This window comes from Stegastes partitus, unplaced genomic scaffold (assembly GCF_000690725.1).
Source record: "Stegastes partitus isolate 25-593 unplaced genomic scaffold, Stegastes_partitus-1.0.2 Scaffold4, whole genome shotgun sequence".
Lineage (NCBI taxonomy): Eukaryota > Metazoa > Chordata > Actinopteri > Pomacentridae > Stegastes > Stegastes partitus.
In genome coordinates, this window is record NW_007577735.1 from 1,154,573 (window position 1) to 1,171,910 (window position 17,338).

General features: G+C 44.4%; 1 protein-coding gene across 1 annotated transcript in view; it reads right to left on the reverse strand.

The window, feature by feature from the left end:
• The window catches only part of camta1a (calmodulin binding transcription activator 1a), a 282,405-nt gene that overhangs the window by 31,964 nt on the left and 233,103 nt on the right, over nucleotides 1–17,338 (reverse strand). The window contains exon 7 of the mRNA XM_008278556.1: nucleotides 2,652–2,805. Within this exon, the coding sequence (XP_008276778.1) occupies nucleotides 2,652–2,805 (154 nt within the window). The remainder of the gene's footprint in view (nucleotides 1–2,651; nucleotides 2,806–17,338) is intronic.

The following is a 17,338-nucleotide window of genomic DNA, read 5'->3' on the forward strand; positions in this document are numbered from 1 at the left end:
TATTGTGTTAGAAAATAAGGAAGGAAGTATATTTGCGTATGGTGTAAGACCTTTAATTTTAAATTGAGTTCGGCTCAGTTTCAGCTCAAAACCTGCTTTAGATGTGAAAAATAAAAAATGTGATACTTTAGATCTTATTAATGAGTAATTCCTCCACAAATGAAATACAATTCAATGGATATGTAAATAAACAAATCATTGTGCAACCTGAAATTGGTATGTGAAAACAAATTGGGTGAATATTGCTGATTTACACTACTGTAGCTGATGTAATCCAGGATTATGAAGTGCAAGTGTGCTTATTTTCCAAATTTCCAATGCAAACATTTTGCTGACTGAGCAAAACACCAAATACAGTACATCTAAATTACCCATATTCTCTAAATTAAATATACTATATCCTTGCAGCTGTGAAGTAAGAAATATGTGGCTGATCTTTAAGCGTCTCTTACATGCCTTAAAGTGTACATTTTGCTTGTACTAGGGGTCTTATGTTATGTTGATTTTTTTTGGAAACTTGATTCATCTTTAACTTTGCAACATTTATGCTCATAATATTGGTTGCGTATTTTGTGGGTCCCACATTTCATTTTATCTTTTTAGAAAACAGGTGAAATTCGGGAGGCATCTTTAGTTTCTGCAGGATAAAATCACCTACAGCCTTGAGACTGCATGGATCATCGTACGAGTTTGTTTTTCGGCAGAAGACAAATATTGCTATTATATCTTTATACATACTGAGCATGTTTGAGGTTTGCATAAAAAATATTGCTGGCAACCCTTTACAGTGTTTGTTTTTTCATTTTTGGTGCGTGTGTCTGACTAGGTACATTTTGATTTGACTTTTTGTTTTCTTTTTTAGGTACATGTCTTTTTGAACCCCTGAAGCTGCTCTATAAATTAGGTGAAAATTGTAAATTTGAACAGCGCACTCTGTAAACTTAGTAAATAATTCCCCTATGGCTCTAATATTTACAATTTTTTAATCATATTGATTCTTCTTTCACCAGAAGAAAAATGAACAAAATAATAATAATAACAATAAAAAAAAAAAAAGGTAAAGTTTTAATGTCTAGTTGTTTTGACCTGGAATCCCCCTTGTGCATCCAATACTCAAACTACAAAGTTAGATAGTTTTGCACGGATGAAAAGAGAGGGAACATTTGTCCTGCTAGTATATTTATACAACCTCTGAGGAATGTTGAAAGTTCTGCTATATACAAAAAATATATATTTAGTACAAAAATCTTAAAGGATATAGGTCAGTCTGGTAAAAATGTACCATACGTTAAGAGGTCATACATGATTTAAGATTGAGTAATGCATGGTTAATACAGCATGACTTCACCGCAAGTCTTACTCCCCACAATAAGATGAAGGCTGCTATCTGAAAAGACCACTAGGTGGCAATGTTGCTCCATCATTGAGCTCATGTTGACATAAAGGATGCTCCAGGAGAAAGAGAGAGGGATAGAGAGGAGAAGAAAGACAGAAAGCAAAGACAGAAAGCAGGAGAGTTTTTTTTTTGCTTTTTTTTTTGCTTTTTATGTAGCCCCCTCATGTAGTCTGCCAGCTCGAAGGCATCTCACACTCACCCTCTTTGTCCCAACAACTCCCAAAGTTAATGACTTTACACATTACTGCAAATGGTGCTTGATTTTTACATTAAGCCACAGATGTAATGAATACAGTAGGCTGTTGTTGCTCAGTGGCTGTCCTGAGGTAAGGCTTTATGCTATAATGTCCTAAAACTAATGCAGTGACGCGGGCAACAATATAGCTTAGACCACAGTGATGATGGCCCGGACTGCCTATTCAGTATGCAGCCGGCATGTGTGTGTGCTTGAAAAGCTGCTGACACCTTCCTCTTTACCTGGCCACATCACCAATAATTGGCCATTGGAATATCAGTCACAGCTCTGCTGGCCGCTGCCAGACACACCCGAATCACAGTCTGGTTGTTAAAGGTATCTTAACAGCTCTCTGAAAGATTTTCAATGCCCCACAAGGTCCCCTTCTGGCTATTAACATCATCAGACAAAACCCAGACTTTTTTCCAAAACACCGCCTCAATCTTTGGGCAGATCTAGAAACTCATAAAAACACAGTGCAACGCAAAGCATTTGTAAAGCTGTTAACAACAGGGATCAATTCATTGAGGGGGAGAGAGACAGAAAGATGCAGAGAAGGGGTGGAGGGGGATTTCTGGTGAGTCAGACATTCCTGCTCCCACGCACTAACATGAATCAATAACCAGCTTGCTGCCCTCCTCTGCCTTCATAGGCCAAGGGAGATGCACTCTCAGTCTGGCCAGAGTGGTGCCAGAGGTCTAGGGGAAGAGCCGAACTTTGACCCGAAAGTAGCAGACGGCTCCAGGAAGCGCACACAATCATACACTGTTGTAGGATTACTGACCAAAGATGCTCTCTGACTGAGGGTGAGGGCACTTAGTGTACCAGCTATGAGCTAACAGGACTAGACAATACAATTCTCAGACAAATGTGTGGTCTTTGCATGCATAGAGACAATTTACGTCTTTTTTGGCTGTTGACAGTCTCTGTTAACATTAAAGGTTGTAAATAAAAGTTGAGATTGGAGTGATTCGAACTGATTGAACGCATAGTTCTGAGCGGGATCATTCAAATACTCACACATGGGCTTGAGCTGGCCAATCAGCTCCTCCTTGGTCCACTTGGCCCACTCCTTCTTGTCGGTATTGATGGAGCACAGGATCGGTCCACATGGTTTCCCACAATCCTCAATAGCCGGAACATTCAAATAGTGGACGAGCACAATATCAGGGTTCTGTGGGGACAACGCAGAGAGAGAAAGTGTATGTGTGGAAGAGGTTAGACAAGATGACATAAGGGATAGTCAGTAGTGTGGTTTCTTAAGGACACAACAGCTAAGAGTAGTAGTGACACATGGATACTGTGGCTCAGATGTGAGGGCTTTTATGCGGAACAAGCCAGCTGGTTGGTGAGAAGTAAATGTTGGTGAATTAGAAATACTGCGTGGTAACCCTCACACAGACAACAGAGCCCAAGAACAGAGGAGGAAAAGCGCAACCCAAAACAAAGCCAGACAGCAGAACAAATCTGGGATCAGAAATCAGTAATAATCTCACTCATTATGTGACTGTCTATCTCCGTATCTCCAAATGTGTGTGTGATTGGATGTGTATGCTCGTCTGTGTGTTTGCATGTGCATATGTGTGTTAATTACAATGTGTGCTCATGTAACACACTTATGGCATTTTGTCAAGTCCTCCCACATGGTGTGATGATGCCCTCAATTAACTCTGCCTGTATTTACCAAGTCAAAACTCAATAATTTGCCGCCTGCAAATTGTTACTGGGTTACCTCTGCAAATTCTCTAAATTGACAGCTTATGAATAATAGGTAGCATTTAAAGGAATGTTGTGCAGGTGTGAAAAATATCAATTCACTTCTGTAATCATGAAAAGCTTTGATTACCAAGCACTCACACAAGGAATGTTCCTGGTTCAGTCTTTATCACTTCCAATTTGCTGTAAACATCTGACGACCAACAAACTCAACACATAAACACAGTACAAAATCCCTACACCGACGCATAAGATGCAAATGAAAGCCGCTCTGAATTTAAGGTCATCAGATGGTTTCTGCTTGTTCGTTTTAAAATGCTGTGAATGCTTAGGCCTGAAATGTTCCCGTCATGTAGGTGGAAAAGCGAAAGGAGATTGCATGTTTTACACAAGCAAATAACACAAGCGCACACCTACATGTGTGATTGTGCTCGCGGCTAAACAAGATGCAAGAATGGACAAACCAACTATGACTTTGATCGAGAAAAACGCCGCGACAACACGTGTGTGACTGCAGTTCGAAGCTTCATCAGTACTAAGTGGCAAATAAATCAAGGCGCTGCTACTGTAGGTCTGTGCTCCCTCTCAGTGTGTACCATTAATCTAGGACTACGCCTGCCCCCCTCTGTGCTTGTCCCATTACATCAGGCAGGGGTGTGGTTGGGGGCAAACAGATACACAGAAACATTTACTTCTGTGAAAACATCCCAAACATACAAACAACAACCACCACATCCGATGTGTCTGGGCAGTTATAGCTCAGCGGTACGACAGACGACCTCCCTCCCACACCACTTCTACCAGAAGCTGGACACTGCAGAGTGTTATCTCGCTACTTTCCTTGTCCCCTGTCATTGGTACGGACACTAGGTGACGACTGCTGCCCTGTTTGGATGGAGATGGCACAGGCAGTGTGTGTGATGCCCCCCAGATGGCATCACCAGCTGTGTCAATAGCCAAGAGATGCCCTCAATCTTTTCTTGGAATGAGAGCACAGAATTTAGAAAGCTTTGTTCAATTATGAGTGTGTATAAATGTATGTAGATGTATACTAGGTGCAGGCGGGACTGAATATGCAGGCGGTGCATGCATAAGTGTGCACGAACCCGCAAGCAAAGACAAAAACAGCAAGGACAAACTGCTTAGCATAGTGTAACAGACACATATATGCTCACAAGACACACAAGGGTTAGTTGAACACAATCATACACGTGGCTACGCACAATCTCCTCCTTCCAACACCCACACGCCCAGCTGTTTCCTACCTTTTCACACATAGCTACACAAATATGCACTCATACACAGTAAACACAAAGGAATAGACCATGTGGCCAGTCCTACAGCTCATTCAAACACAAGTAATCCGTGTGTTGCTGCGCTCTACTATTAGGAATCTGCTTTGTGCTGTTAACCAAGGAGGGAGCCAGAGGCGTGAAAAGTCTGAAATTTTCTCTCTCTTTCTCCAGTCTTGTTTTACTTCTTCCTCTCCTCTTACTTTACAACATATTTAACAGTTCTCAGGCCTACCTCCACTCCGAGGAAAACAACACAATGAAAATGTAAAGCGTCACATAAATCTATCAGGATGGTAATTTAATTTAATTTCCTGCTGGCTGCTTTCTTTTTCCACGATGTAATATCAGGAGTTGGTTCTCCAAGAGTAGGGGGAAACGGCTGAGGGGGAACTTTTTGCCTGGATAGTCTTTTCTAGAGAAAATGAGATCTCATTAACTTATTGATTAATTGTGTAATGTAGTCTTTTGGTTGTTTTTCCCTCTCATTTCCCATGCGAGTCTTAGGGCAGCTTTCCAGCCTTGCTTCCGCAGTGGTAGGGAAAACTGGGATACAGTTGCAGGAACCTTTGCTGTGTTACGGGTGTGGAAAGATTTTAGTCACTTTAGATGTTGAGATTCGGATCCATCACACAATACCATCCCGGAGGCAGTCGATCAGTCCTAAATTCATTCTGCAGCATGAGACAATGACCCCAACCTAACAGCCAGAGTCATAGATAACTATCATAAGTGACAAATGAGAATACAAAAACCTGAAACGGATGTATGTTTCCCCCTCAGAACCCTGATCTCAACATCAGTTTGGATTACATGAAGAGACAGAGGAAAGTAAGACAGCCTAAATTTACAGGAAAAAAAGTTGAAAATCTGCATGTCAGAGAAGTCAAGTTATGGCCATACCATAACTTAGTGGTAGTATTAACATTTGCTTTTCCCCCCTATTTACTTTACTCTGTTAACTGATAAAAACAAACTATTTGTGGCTACATATGTGTTTGTGTGATATTATTCTTGCGTATAAGCTTGAAATTGCTTGCGAGCATGTGTGCCAACCGTTCACATGCATTAAAGCATGAATGTACCATGTATGCATAAAATGCAGCGTGCGTCTAGCCAGCATTTTGATGATGCTGTGTTGTGTTAATGTTTACTGCGCCTCCCTAGAACAGATGGATAGATGTTGAGCTAATTACTAGCGGAGTCTTGGGGAGTCAGCCATGGGGGCGGAAGGCCTGCTGAGTGGGTGGTGGAGCGCCTTCCTGCCCCTCCTTTCACCAATCTCTCTCAGAAACACAGAGAAACACACCCACATACAAAGGCATGCACGCACATGTAGAATAACACGCGGTCATACGTTCGCAGTCTAATACACAATGCACGACACACATGAAAGGCATATGACATGTATGAAGAAAAACACACACACACACATATTTGCACACACGTGCATTTGTGATATGCAAGACATCGCCATCGCAACCGAAGGATAAAGGTGCTGTTGTAGCCAGGCAACAGGTTTCTTTGGCACCCACGCACTCAGAGGCAACCAGTGCTTCTACGATCTCTCAGTGACTGCCTACCTCGTCCTGAAGTCATACACCCTGTTCTACTCCAAGAGACAAGGAGGGAGAGAAAGGCAGAGAGAGTCGCTAATGAAGCTGAAGACACAGACGGAGTTAGATGTCAGTGGAGACAGATACAATGACCTTCTACTTTGTGCTGAATGTGTGGTAGTGAATGTGTATGTTGAGCTGCGGCTGTAATATAGCTAACTGCGACTTGAGTACAAAGCACGTCCACCGGTAGAATTCGATATGAGTGGTCAAGTAACGTGTCCGCCGCCTTGTTAAATCTCTGCGACCCTGCCACAAGCCTGCCACTCTCCTGGAGCTCCTCTGTGCAGCTGTTACTCCAACAGACCCCCCACAGCTCTTTAAGAGTCAGAATAGGCAAGGGAACAAGACCGAATTTGAGATAGAGTTACATGGAAAGACAGAGCGACAGACACTGAAAGAAGAATGAGCGCAACAGCTCTTATATTGTCATTCAGGCAGCTCTGCTCCATGATTGTACTCTACCACAGTAGGCCTCGCTTTCACAACTCGTGCACAGGAGCGATAAGAACACCATTAACATGAAAGGATCTTAATTGAGAGGGGATGCTTCATGGAACGTGGATGAGCCAGGGAGTGAAGGGGGAAACCTTGTTCCACTCTGATAAAATAAACCACACTAAGGAGTAGGGGCTTCAAAGCCTGTCATACTAAAGGGGAGTACAGAGCAGACAGGGGCTCAGGTATGGGGAAAGCCCCCCTTCCACTTTCACTCTGAGGAAGGAATTGGGAAAATAAGCAAAGGAGGGAAAAAATGAAACAGTTCTTCATGGGAGAATTGAACCAGCAGGCTACGGGGATATCCATTTCAATGCAAAATATCATGAAGGCAGAAGCAGTCAATTGTTTTGTCACAAACATTCAGCATCAAGGCATGAATACAGAAGGGAGGGGTTGGTGTATTTTTTGTTTATGAATGCATCTGTGTCTTTGTATTTGAGCCTGCCTACATGAAATTATAAATAGTACGTGAAGGAGTGTCTAGAGGCAGGTTTCTGTATGTTAGTTGGTGTACTTACATCAGTATGCAGGCAGAATGAACACAATGAGCTGTGAGTGTGAGTCTGAGCGCACTGACTGCATATTCATGCTGTCTGTGTGTGCAGTGCATATTAGAATTTGTTGTGTGCATCGTTGCATATGACTGTGCAGTTTTCATGTGCACATGAAACACCCGTGCACAGGATGTATGTGTTTCGCGTTGTATGCGAACGGTCCGCTGAATAGGTGCGAGGGGTGATTAAGGCCCTGCTCACTTGGCTATGCGGGGGCAGTTGCCCTGGCAGTGGCATGGTGATGGATAGCATGGGGTGCCAGTCATTAGGCAGCCTCCTGGCCTCTGGCACTGAGGTTGCACTCTTAAACACTGCCCTCCCCCGCCTGTCCCCAAACACCACTGCTCATTTCAAGGTCAACTGCCTCTGTGGTGCTGTAAGTTCACCTCCACAAGTCACAAGACTTCTTCCTTTTGTTTGGAACCTTTATCGCTCACTGCCAAAGGGTGTGTTTTGGAATGTGGGGGTGGTTGGCTTGTGCCTTGCCTCGTGCTGACACACAGCAGCACAGACATGCACATGCGGTACATGAGCACACATGCGCACAAACACACACACACGCGCACACACACACACACACACACACACACACACACACACACACACACGCACACACACACACCAAGGTAAACAAAAACTCCACGTCAAACCCTCCCAAAAAGGCAGCAAACAGCCTGAAGCTCCTGTCGAGGTAGCAGAGCAAACCCTTATCTGAACCTGCTTCTCTCTGGGTCGTCTATGACAAACTCTTTGTTTAAATGTTCCCAGTTTAGAATACAGACACCCTAATTGGGGTGTCTGGAGTCAACGCTCAACTTAACTGCTACAGTTCACTGTCTACTGCACCCAGCTTTCCACCAAGTACAACACTGCCTGAGTGCCAAGCTAAAATGATGCCTGGGGTGGGTATCAATCCAGGGGTAAGAACCAGTTTACAGAGGGCTTTCTTAATGTGAATTACCTCAGTTGCCTCTGTCCAAGGTCTGCGAGAGGAATGGCAGAGTGGGGGGCACAGCAGGAGATCCTGATTTAGGGAAGATTCATAGCCCACCTCTTTACCTCCACTACCTAGCGTACTGGCTGGGAGATATGAAAGGCAGAACTTGGAACTTTTGAGGAACAGGAAGAGGCCAGCATGTTTGAGCGTGTTTCAGAGGAAGCCAGGGGCTGAGGCCTGTGATGTTTAATTCAGTAGCACATAATCACTCCGATGGAGTTGAGAGCGGGGCTTTAAATAACTCAGCTTAGAGGGGCAGAACTGCCTCACTCTGGGTGGGGGAATGCATGACTGTGTGTATGTGCGTGTGCACTTGTGTGTGTGATTGTGCTGATATGTGAGTGCATTTTGCAATTCTACATGTCTGTGAGTGAGTATGCAAGAGAGTGCTCCACTATTTTTGTGTGGCTCCTCCCTACTTTGAAATCTTTTATTTGTGCAGTGCACCACAGTAAAAGGTAGAGTGTGTTTGTTGCTGTGCCAAGCGTCTGCATGCATTACAATAAAAGTGCAAAAGGCCAGTATTCAGAGCCTGAATATGGAGGAGCATTCTGGATGCCAAGCAGGCAGGCAGTAAGTCAGGCGGTAAGCCGGGCAGTGAGGCATTGAAGCCCCTTTAGCTGCCACAACTCAACTCTCAGTTTACAGCCTACTTATTCTTCCTAAGGCCCTTACAGAGCACACTACCCTCTCCATTAGTTGTGGTGGTCCCAAGTGAGAGGCCGCTGCCCAGGGGCAAGCTGAGAAAGGGCCATCAGGAGCCCATCCGGCTGCCATAATGGCCTTGGCAGAGCCCATGGCACTGATCCTAATATTCAGTGGCCATCCAGGTGACACAGAGTCACACAAGAGTAAAAGGAAGGAAAGGAAGTTATTGAGCCCTCTCAAACACAGGGAGGATTTAACCGTGTGCTCTGTCTTCATGGCTCTTTTGTTCCTGCCTCACAATAACCTCTCAACCTCTGGCTTTCTTTGAGTCTTTTCCAGTTGCTTGCTCTCTCATTTTCATCTCTTCCTCTCAGGGCATAGTGCAATTCATTTGGAGGAGGAAACACAGCTAATGCCATCTCTCTCTACTCTCTCTCTTCTGCTCTCACTCCCTTTCATATCAGTGCTGAGTCTGATTTGTTTGTGTGTGTTGTCTTTCTCCCTGTGCCAGTCGACAAGGCATACTATTTATGGGCCTCTGCCCATGTCTGTGTGCGAATCAGGACTTCACAGGAGCAGCCAGGGGAGTGAAATGTGCTGGTGCATTTCTAAACAGGGAGTCACAGGGAGGACTGATGTGTGTCCAGCTGCAAGACAGTCCAACCTGGCCACTATCTGCCTCTGCAATAGCTCACTGAACAACAATAGATAACACCGGTTGTCAGCACCAACAACAACTGGAGGTTGCAAAACTGACCCCGTCAGGCGTAAACTCTTAGAACATAAATGCACATATATGTAGATATGCACAGACACATTAGGAAGCTTAGACACAATGACAGCAGCAATGGCCACAGGACTGCTGAGCCTGTGTGCTCGGTCAAACATGGTGAGGGGCTCATTATTATTACTGGGCTGGATACTGGAACAGCCCCTGAGCTCAGCTTGGCAAGACCTCTCTCTGGAGACACACACACACACACACACACACACACACACACTGGCCTCAACACACGCACACACATACACACCATACAAATGGGTAATCAAACGTCTGCCCCTGGGAAAAAAACGCTCAAATGGTTTCCTAGCAACCAATGGTGTGTATTGGGTCTGTATGAAAAATGAAAAATAAAGACAGTGTGTGAGTGTGTGGCCGTGTGCGAGACAGAATGAAAGAATGAGGTTGAGATAAACAGTGCATATTAGAAAGAGATAGAGGGGTTTAGGGGGTGAAGTACGGCGTGGTCACAGATAAGAAGTTGTGAATGGAATATGAAAAGGTAATGAAGAGACAAAGAGAAAAAGGCGCCATCAGAGGTCTGCCAATCTGATCGACAAACAGCATTTCCCCAGCCTCTCTACAGGGGCAGTGTTGACTGCAAGTTGATCCAAAGAGCAAGTCCACAGATAGTTAAGGTCATGCGAATGTGTTATCAAATCACGGCTCGAAGAGACATCATCATGGGAATAAATCAGTCGCTTACACACTGTTACAAATATGTAACTCTGCAGGGGAGGGGATTATGCAAGAACTAAAGCATTGCCTTCAGGAAATGGCCTAAAATGCAGCATATCACGCCAGGTTCAAATGCAAAACAGAGGCGATTGTGTTACAGCAAAGTCACACAATCAGGTGAGAGTAGTGGTTTGTAAAATTGCTACAGAGTGTTGTACAAAGAGCAGCTGAATCTCTGAGGCTCTAAAGAGTTTTTTTTTTTCCTTTTTAAATCATTGCCAAATATTGTAACTCAAACACAAGTCCCCTTTAAAAATGATTCAACAAAAAGACAGAGTTACATTTTATTTGTTTATCTATGTGCAAGCATGTGAAATGCGAGGAGCAAAGCGGCGTGTAATAGTGTGTGTGTGTTTCCATAAGATACTGGTGTGTGTGTGATTGTGTATGTGCATGTTTGGTACATCTGTCTGTAAAATTGTGTTTGTGAGCTAGTGAGAAGCATACTATCTCCATCCAGCAGCTGCCACAAAGAGGCTTCCCAAAACAAGCGCAGGGCCGTGACAGAGACGGAGCGACCGCAGCCTTCTGGTGGTGTAATAGGAAATTAATTGAGACCATCAATATGGTATTAATCATTAAAGCACAGGTGCTGAGGTGGCACTTTGCTGACTGCTCTACTGTTGGCAGCACTCACACACACACACACACACACACAGTGAAAGTTTGACCTGCTGTTTGGCAAAAAACGTAGGTGGGGACAAAAAGGGAGAAGTAGAGACAAAGGAAAATGAGAAAAAAGGAAAGTGTGTATCCTCCCATTTGAATGCACAGAGACAGTGGGACAGTCTATATACGCAGCCATCCAAGGTCATTCTCGCTTCGCCTGGAAAACGGTTAGTGTACGACTCTTTTGAGCTCCGTGCGATAATGACTAAATAGTGAGACAGAAATTGAATTGTAGCGGGTATTCCGAAAGACGTTCAAATCAGAAAATGTCAGGTAAATTTGGAGAAATATTCATCAACTCCCTTGGAAGCCATGTTTCTTATAACACCTAATCCTTTGTGAGGCAAAGCAAAGTGAGGACTAGAGTGCCGGTGTTAATCAGCCAGAGGAGAGCCAAATTGCAGCAACTACATTAAGCCGTTAAGCACACCATGTCTCCAAATTGTTGAAGGTGTCTCACTGAGATGAATGCTTCTTCTTATGAATAATACATCACACACATATACACAGACAACCCAGACGCGCACTTTATATATATGTGCGCACGGGAGGGCACAGACACACACTCACAAACACACGCGCCACAATGTGTGTCTCTTACTGCGACAGCTGTGCAGAACGGGGGCGTGTGCTGCGCAGCGGAGTTCAACACTTTCTCCGGACTGAGTGAAGTCCAGCATCAACTGGCCTCCACAGGCACTTTACACCGAACCATCAACACCCCGTGTCTGTCGGTGTCAAGGTTGAGCTTATGAAATGTTTATGATTCAGGAGCTGTAGATAAGACGAAGATTGATCTGGATCGAAAGGCAAATAAGATTGCCAAAGCCCAGAGTCAGCTGAAAAGCAGGCAGACGGAGCAGAGAGGGAGAGGAAAAAGAGACTAAGAGGAGAAAATGCATTAACACAGGTCTGGCCCTGAGAGAGCACAGAGTAATGAATACTTCCTCTACACACACTGAATACTAGGGGGGAGAATATGGACACACTGCATGACCAGCTGATTGATGTCATGTGTGTGAGTGTGAGTGTGTGTGTGTTTTTGATTCGTCGCCTGATTGCTGCCACACTGGAGACATGCAGTTCATGACTACTGACACTATCCCTGTTGTGTGATTTGTTCAAAGAGGGGGGGATACATGTGAAACGACACTTTGAAAGAAAACAGCAGGTACAATCAGGCTATTTGCAGGCCAAGATTTAAAACGCTCAAGCTTTACCGTAACTGGATAGGTCTATGTCAGGAGAGAATGAACAATGACATTTTCATATGAAAAGTGGCACATGGATGTATATAAGTACTAGTGACTAGCACCGTGCAATACAATTGGACTTCATGGGAGAATAGGCGGCCTTGACTCTCTTTGGTACTGTGGTGATAATGCATCAGCTTTAATTTACGATGTCTAACAATAGAACAAAAGGGGGAGTGATGTCATCAAATAGAGCATTTTTCAAAGGCCAGAGGAACGTGTGTGCATGCATTAATAAGTGTATTTGTGTGTGTGCATATGGGACAGATAGAGGGATAAGACCCTTTGATGAATCTCCCAGTGGCCCTGGCCAGCTTGCAGGAGCGGAACAGAGCACAGGCCACCAGAGAGTTGGGGTCCGAGCCCCGAGGCCTGTTTTCTCCCTCCCCCTCTCAGCCCGCCTCCCCCTTACCTCCTCTGATCAATACTGACTCCTAATCACTGAGGACAGTATGGTAGTCCTCCCTTCCTCTCATCTCCTCTCTCAGTTTTTCTTCTCATGCTTTTACAACCTCTGCCTCACCAGTGCCAGCAAGCATAAATTAGAAGCACTTGCCTTTTCTCCACGTGTGTGGATGTGTCCATATGTGTCCCCTCTATGCTTGTGTTAGCCACACACATTCTGCCAGTGTTTCTATGCTTATTTGTGAAAGCGAGTCAGTTGGAGTCTCTGTAAATACGTGAACAGGCTTATACAAGGCTGTTAAAATGTGTGCATGTGTCTGTGTACAACAAGATAAGAGAATATCCTTGAAAAAGCAACACCAACATAAACCCCAGTGAATTATGAGCAGCATGCATAAACTTGAATAATAACACATCCCCTCATTTTTGTGGCTTTATCCCAGTTATCTAATTGCCCATGTCTTTTTTCTTTAATAAACTAATGAATGTGGCTGGGGTGAGGCCTGGAATCATATAGGCAGCAGTAAGAAGCACTGCTTTAAACCCCAAACTGCATCAGAACAGCTGAATAATTTGTAGGAGAAATAATTACGGGGCAGAAGAGCAGGCATCAATCCTGGAACACCGACAGTGCCCTCGCTGGAAACTACCTCACCCATAAGCCAAGGCTCCATTAGGTATTGTCTGGGGCCTACAGGCTAATTTGTTTGCATCAATAATACATTCAAAGGATTTATCTAACTTGCAAATGAGTGTTCATTTACTGGTCCAAGAGGCAAGGAGGAGAGCAGGCAGCAGGAGAGAAGGTGTAAAAGTCTGAAGCAGCTGGTTGGGGCTATCTGGGACACAGTTAACTCTTTGCTAGGACGGTGGTCCATTTCTACCAGTCAGTTGGCAGAATTCAAAAATGGTTGCTTCTGACATGCTTGGATAACTGCCAGTGTTTATGTAGGGCAGAGATAGGGCAAGGTGCTACTGACCAGCCCTTGGAAAGACATTAAAAATGAACCACACAGTCCCATTACAGTCACAACCTGCTGCACTGAATACTCTCTGATCATGTGCCAGATGATAAAACGACAAAGAGGAGTGTACGTCTGTGTCTCTGTTAGAAGAAAGGGCCGTGGCATTCGTGAGGCACGGTGGGTTATCCTTGGGGGACCACTGGGATCCCCGGTGCCCTTTGATCTCTGTACCGTGCCTCCCACAGGTGATACCGGGTCGCTTACAGCCAAAAGAAGTGGGGGGGAGGGTGAGGGGGGTTTAGCAGAAGTGAGCTAAAGAGAGGGAGAGGAAAACAGAGGAGACGAAAGAAGGATGGGAGAGGAGGAAGGAAGCTGGCCATGAACATATGTTGCCTCTCTGTGCCAAGCCCCACTGGCTCAGGCAACCCACGCATACGCTGCACTGCTGCTGCTGTTACCACTCCAGCCCTCTCCAACACCAACACCATGGCACTACTTAGTCAAACAAAGCTGGAGAGATGAATCTGGAAAGAGACCGGGTCTCCCCAGTCTTCGTACTGCCAGGGTAGGGCTGCTTGGCTTGGATAACACAGCCTGATTATACACACACACACACACACACAGACACACACACACACATACACACACACACGCGCACGCACACACACAAACACACACACATATACAGAGCAGTGGCTTTCAGCTGTTTGGCTACCCACCCTCTAAATTTGTGACTCCTCTGGTGTGGGCCGTCATACAACACTGTGTGATGAGCTGTGATACGAGAGAGAGATTTTTATAATCTCTTAATGGGGTAGTCTCACTTTGATTCACTTTGATTAATTATTGGTAGAAGCTGCAAAATATTAATTTGTTCATACCAAGCTTTAAAAATGAGCAATAAAGTGGGTTATAAAAAGATAATGTTTTGGCGTTTTTTTTCTGTGAAGTTGAAACACGGTGAAATAATTTTGCAATCTTTCGAGGGGTCTTGAATCAGTTGTTGACAAAACCGGATAAAGCCAACATGTTAGAAGTCAGCGGCCTTACCCAATACGTTACATTATAGATATCAAATAATCTTCCTGACACGCATTTGTTAGTCACAACTAATCATGCATATTGTCAGTCATAAAAAAAATAAATCTGTTTCCATTGCAATGTTGTTACGCAGGAAAAGTGAAAAGGTGACCGAAGAGACTGAATGGGAAGAATGCTTTAAAAAAATGACTGCATTATATTTTCCTGTTATTAAAGGCAATTCATCATTTGGAGATGCTGTGTGTGTAACTGTGCGAGTCAGACAAGGACAAGAGTGCTGTAGTTACTGGTTCTTTGATGTCTGATGTATCTCACACCTAAAGGTATCATTAACACCAGTAGACGGGAAGGTTCAATTCAGTTTTCATTGCTTAAACATTTTATAAGCACCAGACTTAAAAAATCACAGAAAGGTCACACTAATATTTCTATACAATGCTTAATAAGATTTTTAAGTTGTATCATTTATCTATGAAAAATTCTGCGTAATGAGGTGCTTACATTACTTAAACTGCTATAGTGTGGCTTGGGGGGGTGGGTTTCCACAAAATGTTTCAAATAATGACTGGCTGTGTGTTTGATTTTACCAGGTTGTTAAAGGAATGGAGAAGGGGGGGATCTGAGTGGCTGTGGAGCAGTGCTGAACATGGCTCCCCACTGGGACTCAAACCAAGGGCAAAAAGGCAGGCAAACATCAGCCACACAAATTTAAATTGCTCGCCGGCACACACAAACCCTTTCAGACTCTGAAATCCACACAAACCCGCCTGTGTAATAGACCCATACAAAGACTGCAGACACACAAACACCCTCAGACGCTGAGATACATAATAACAAATGCTTGTATAACACAGAAATCAAATTCAGGGTTCATCTTGCAATCTGATCCTCACAAACTCAATTCCCCTCTGCTGTCTAGCCACCTCACGTTCCACGCCTTTTCCATGCGAACGAATGGGGTCAGTATCGTCACATAAACATCATCCTCTGCTCTCCCACACTGCTTCCCCCCCCCCTTCTCCCCTTTCTCAGTGAATGGATGCTGAGCACTGGTGCATATCTACGCAGGGATGGCAAGGGCACCAAGGAGAGAAAATCAATACTATATCTCACCACTAAGCACAATCCCAACCAAAAGCAGCTGGAGTTTGCAGGTTGCTCCATAAACTGGACGGCTTCATCTGGCTGGCCACTGTGTCGGTGGATTGCTACAGTAATGCACTACAGCACAATGGCCGAGGCCAGAGCCTGCCAGACACAGAGGTACACACACTCGCAGACACAAAAACGCACAAACACAGAGACAAACAGAATGCTCCCAGGGGCTGGGGAAAAGCAACAGCAATGAGAAAAACTCTCATGAGGCAGGAACAGGGTTGACAAACACGCTCTCCTGCCTCACAACCAAGGAAAAGCACCTCTGGACCATTTAGCCCACCCTTTCTCACTCTCTCTGTGTGTGTGCGTGTGTGTGGTTGTACACACTCTTGCACGGACCCACACACACACACTCATTTGTACATATACACATGCAGAGGCATATACAGAGATGGCCCTTAAAATACCTGTTCTAAAAATAGCAGGCGGGAAACGGGACTGAGGCTATTATTATTGCACACACGTCCTGCCCGGTCCCACCAAGGAAAGGGAAGAGACTAATGATTTTCCTGGTGCAAGCAATTAAAAAACTATTTGTCACCTGCCAGGCTGCATATGACGTTAGGGGCTCTGGCAGAGGACCACAGAGTAACTCTGCATATACACACTGTACACACACAAAGTGGGCTGCACCATAGCGAACGGTCCAGAGGCAGAAATGGTGCATGAGAAACAGGTGAAGCTGGAGGGTGACAGGAAAAAGAAAAGCTAAGCAGAGGGGAAAATGAGGCAAGATGGGAGGAAACAGTAATTTGGATAGAGGAACAGAGTTGGGTAAACGGCTGATTTATCCGGACAGGTTAATACCAGGCCAGACAGTGCCTCAGACAGCACACTGCCATCAGGAAGTCATGTAATATTTAGAATCCAGCCAATGAAAGTCATTCTCCCACTGCTGGGCTCCTGGCTAAAATAGAAATGTATATTTCCCCCTCTACCCCACTCATTCTCAGGCCCTAAGAGCACAAGAAGAGAGAAAGTCCAGCTCCCTGTCATCCATATCCCGACGCTGTCTATCTCACACTTTCTCTTGGGCTGCCTCCTGAACAGTCTGAAGCATGCAGGTTTAGGGCCGTCTGTTTCTACTGAACTGCTGCAATAGCTGTAAAAATTGTCGAAGGGGTTTAAGGAATTTTAAATTTAACAAAAAAAATAAAAAATCACATTTAATTGAAAATCAACATTTTAATATAACTTAATGAGTCCTTACTTCTGTTCTGCTACAATTTCTGTTTACAAGAAGTAAACACTGTAAACTCAGGGAGTTGAGGCAAGGTCTGTCAAAGCTTAGTTTTCCGAAGAGGTCGGAAGTTAGGAAGTTGTTGTTTTTCTTTTTGTAGTTGATGTCTGACCTGCTGGTATAACCGCTAGAA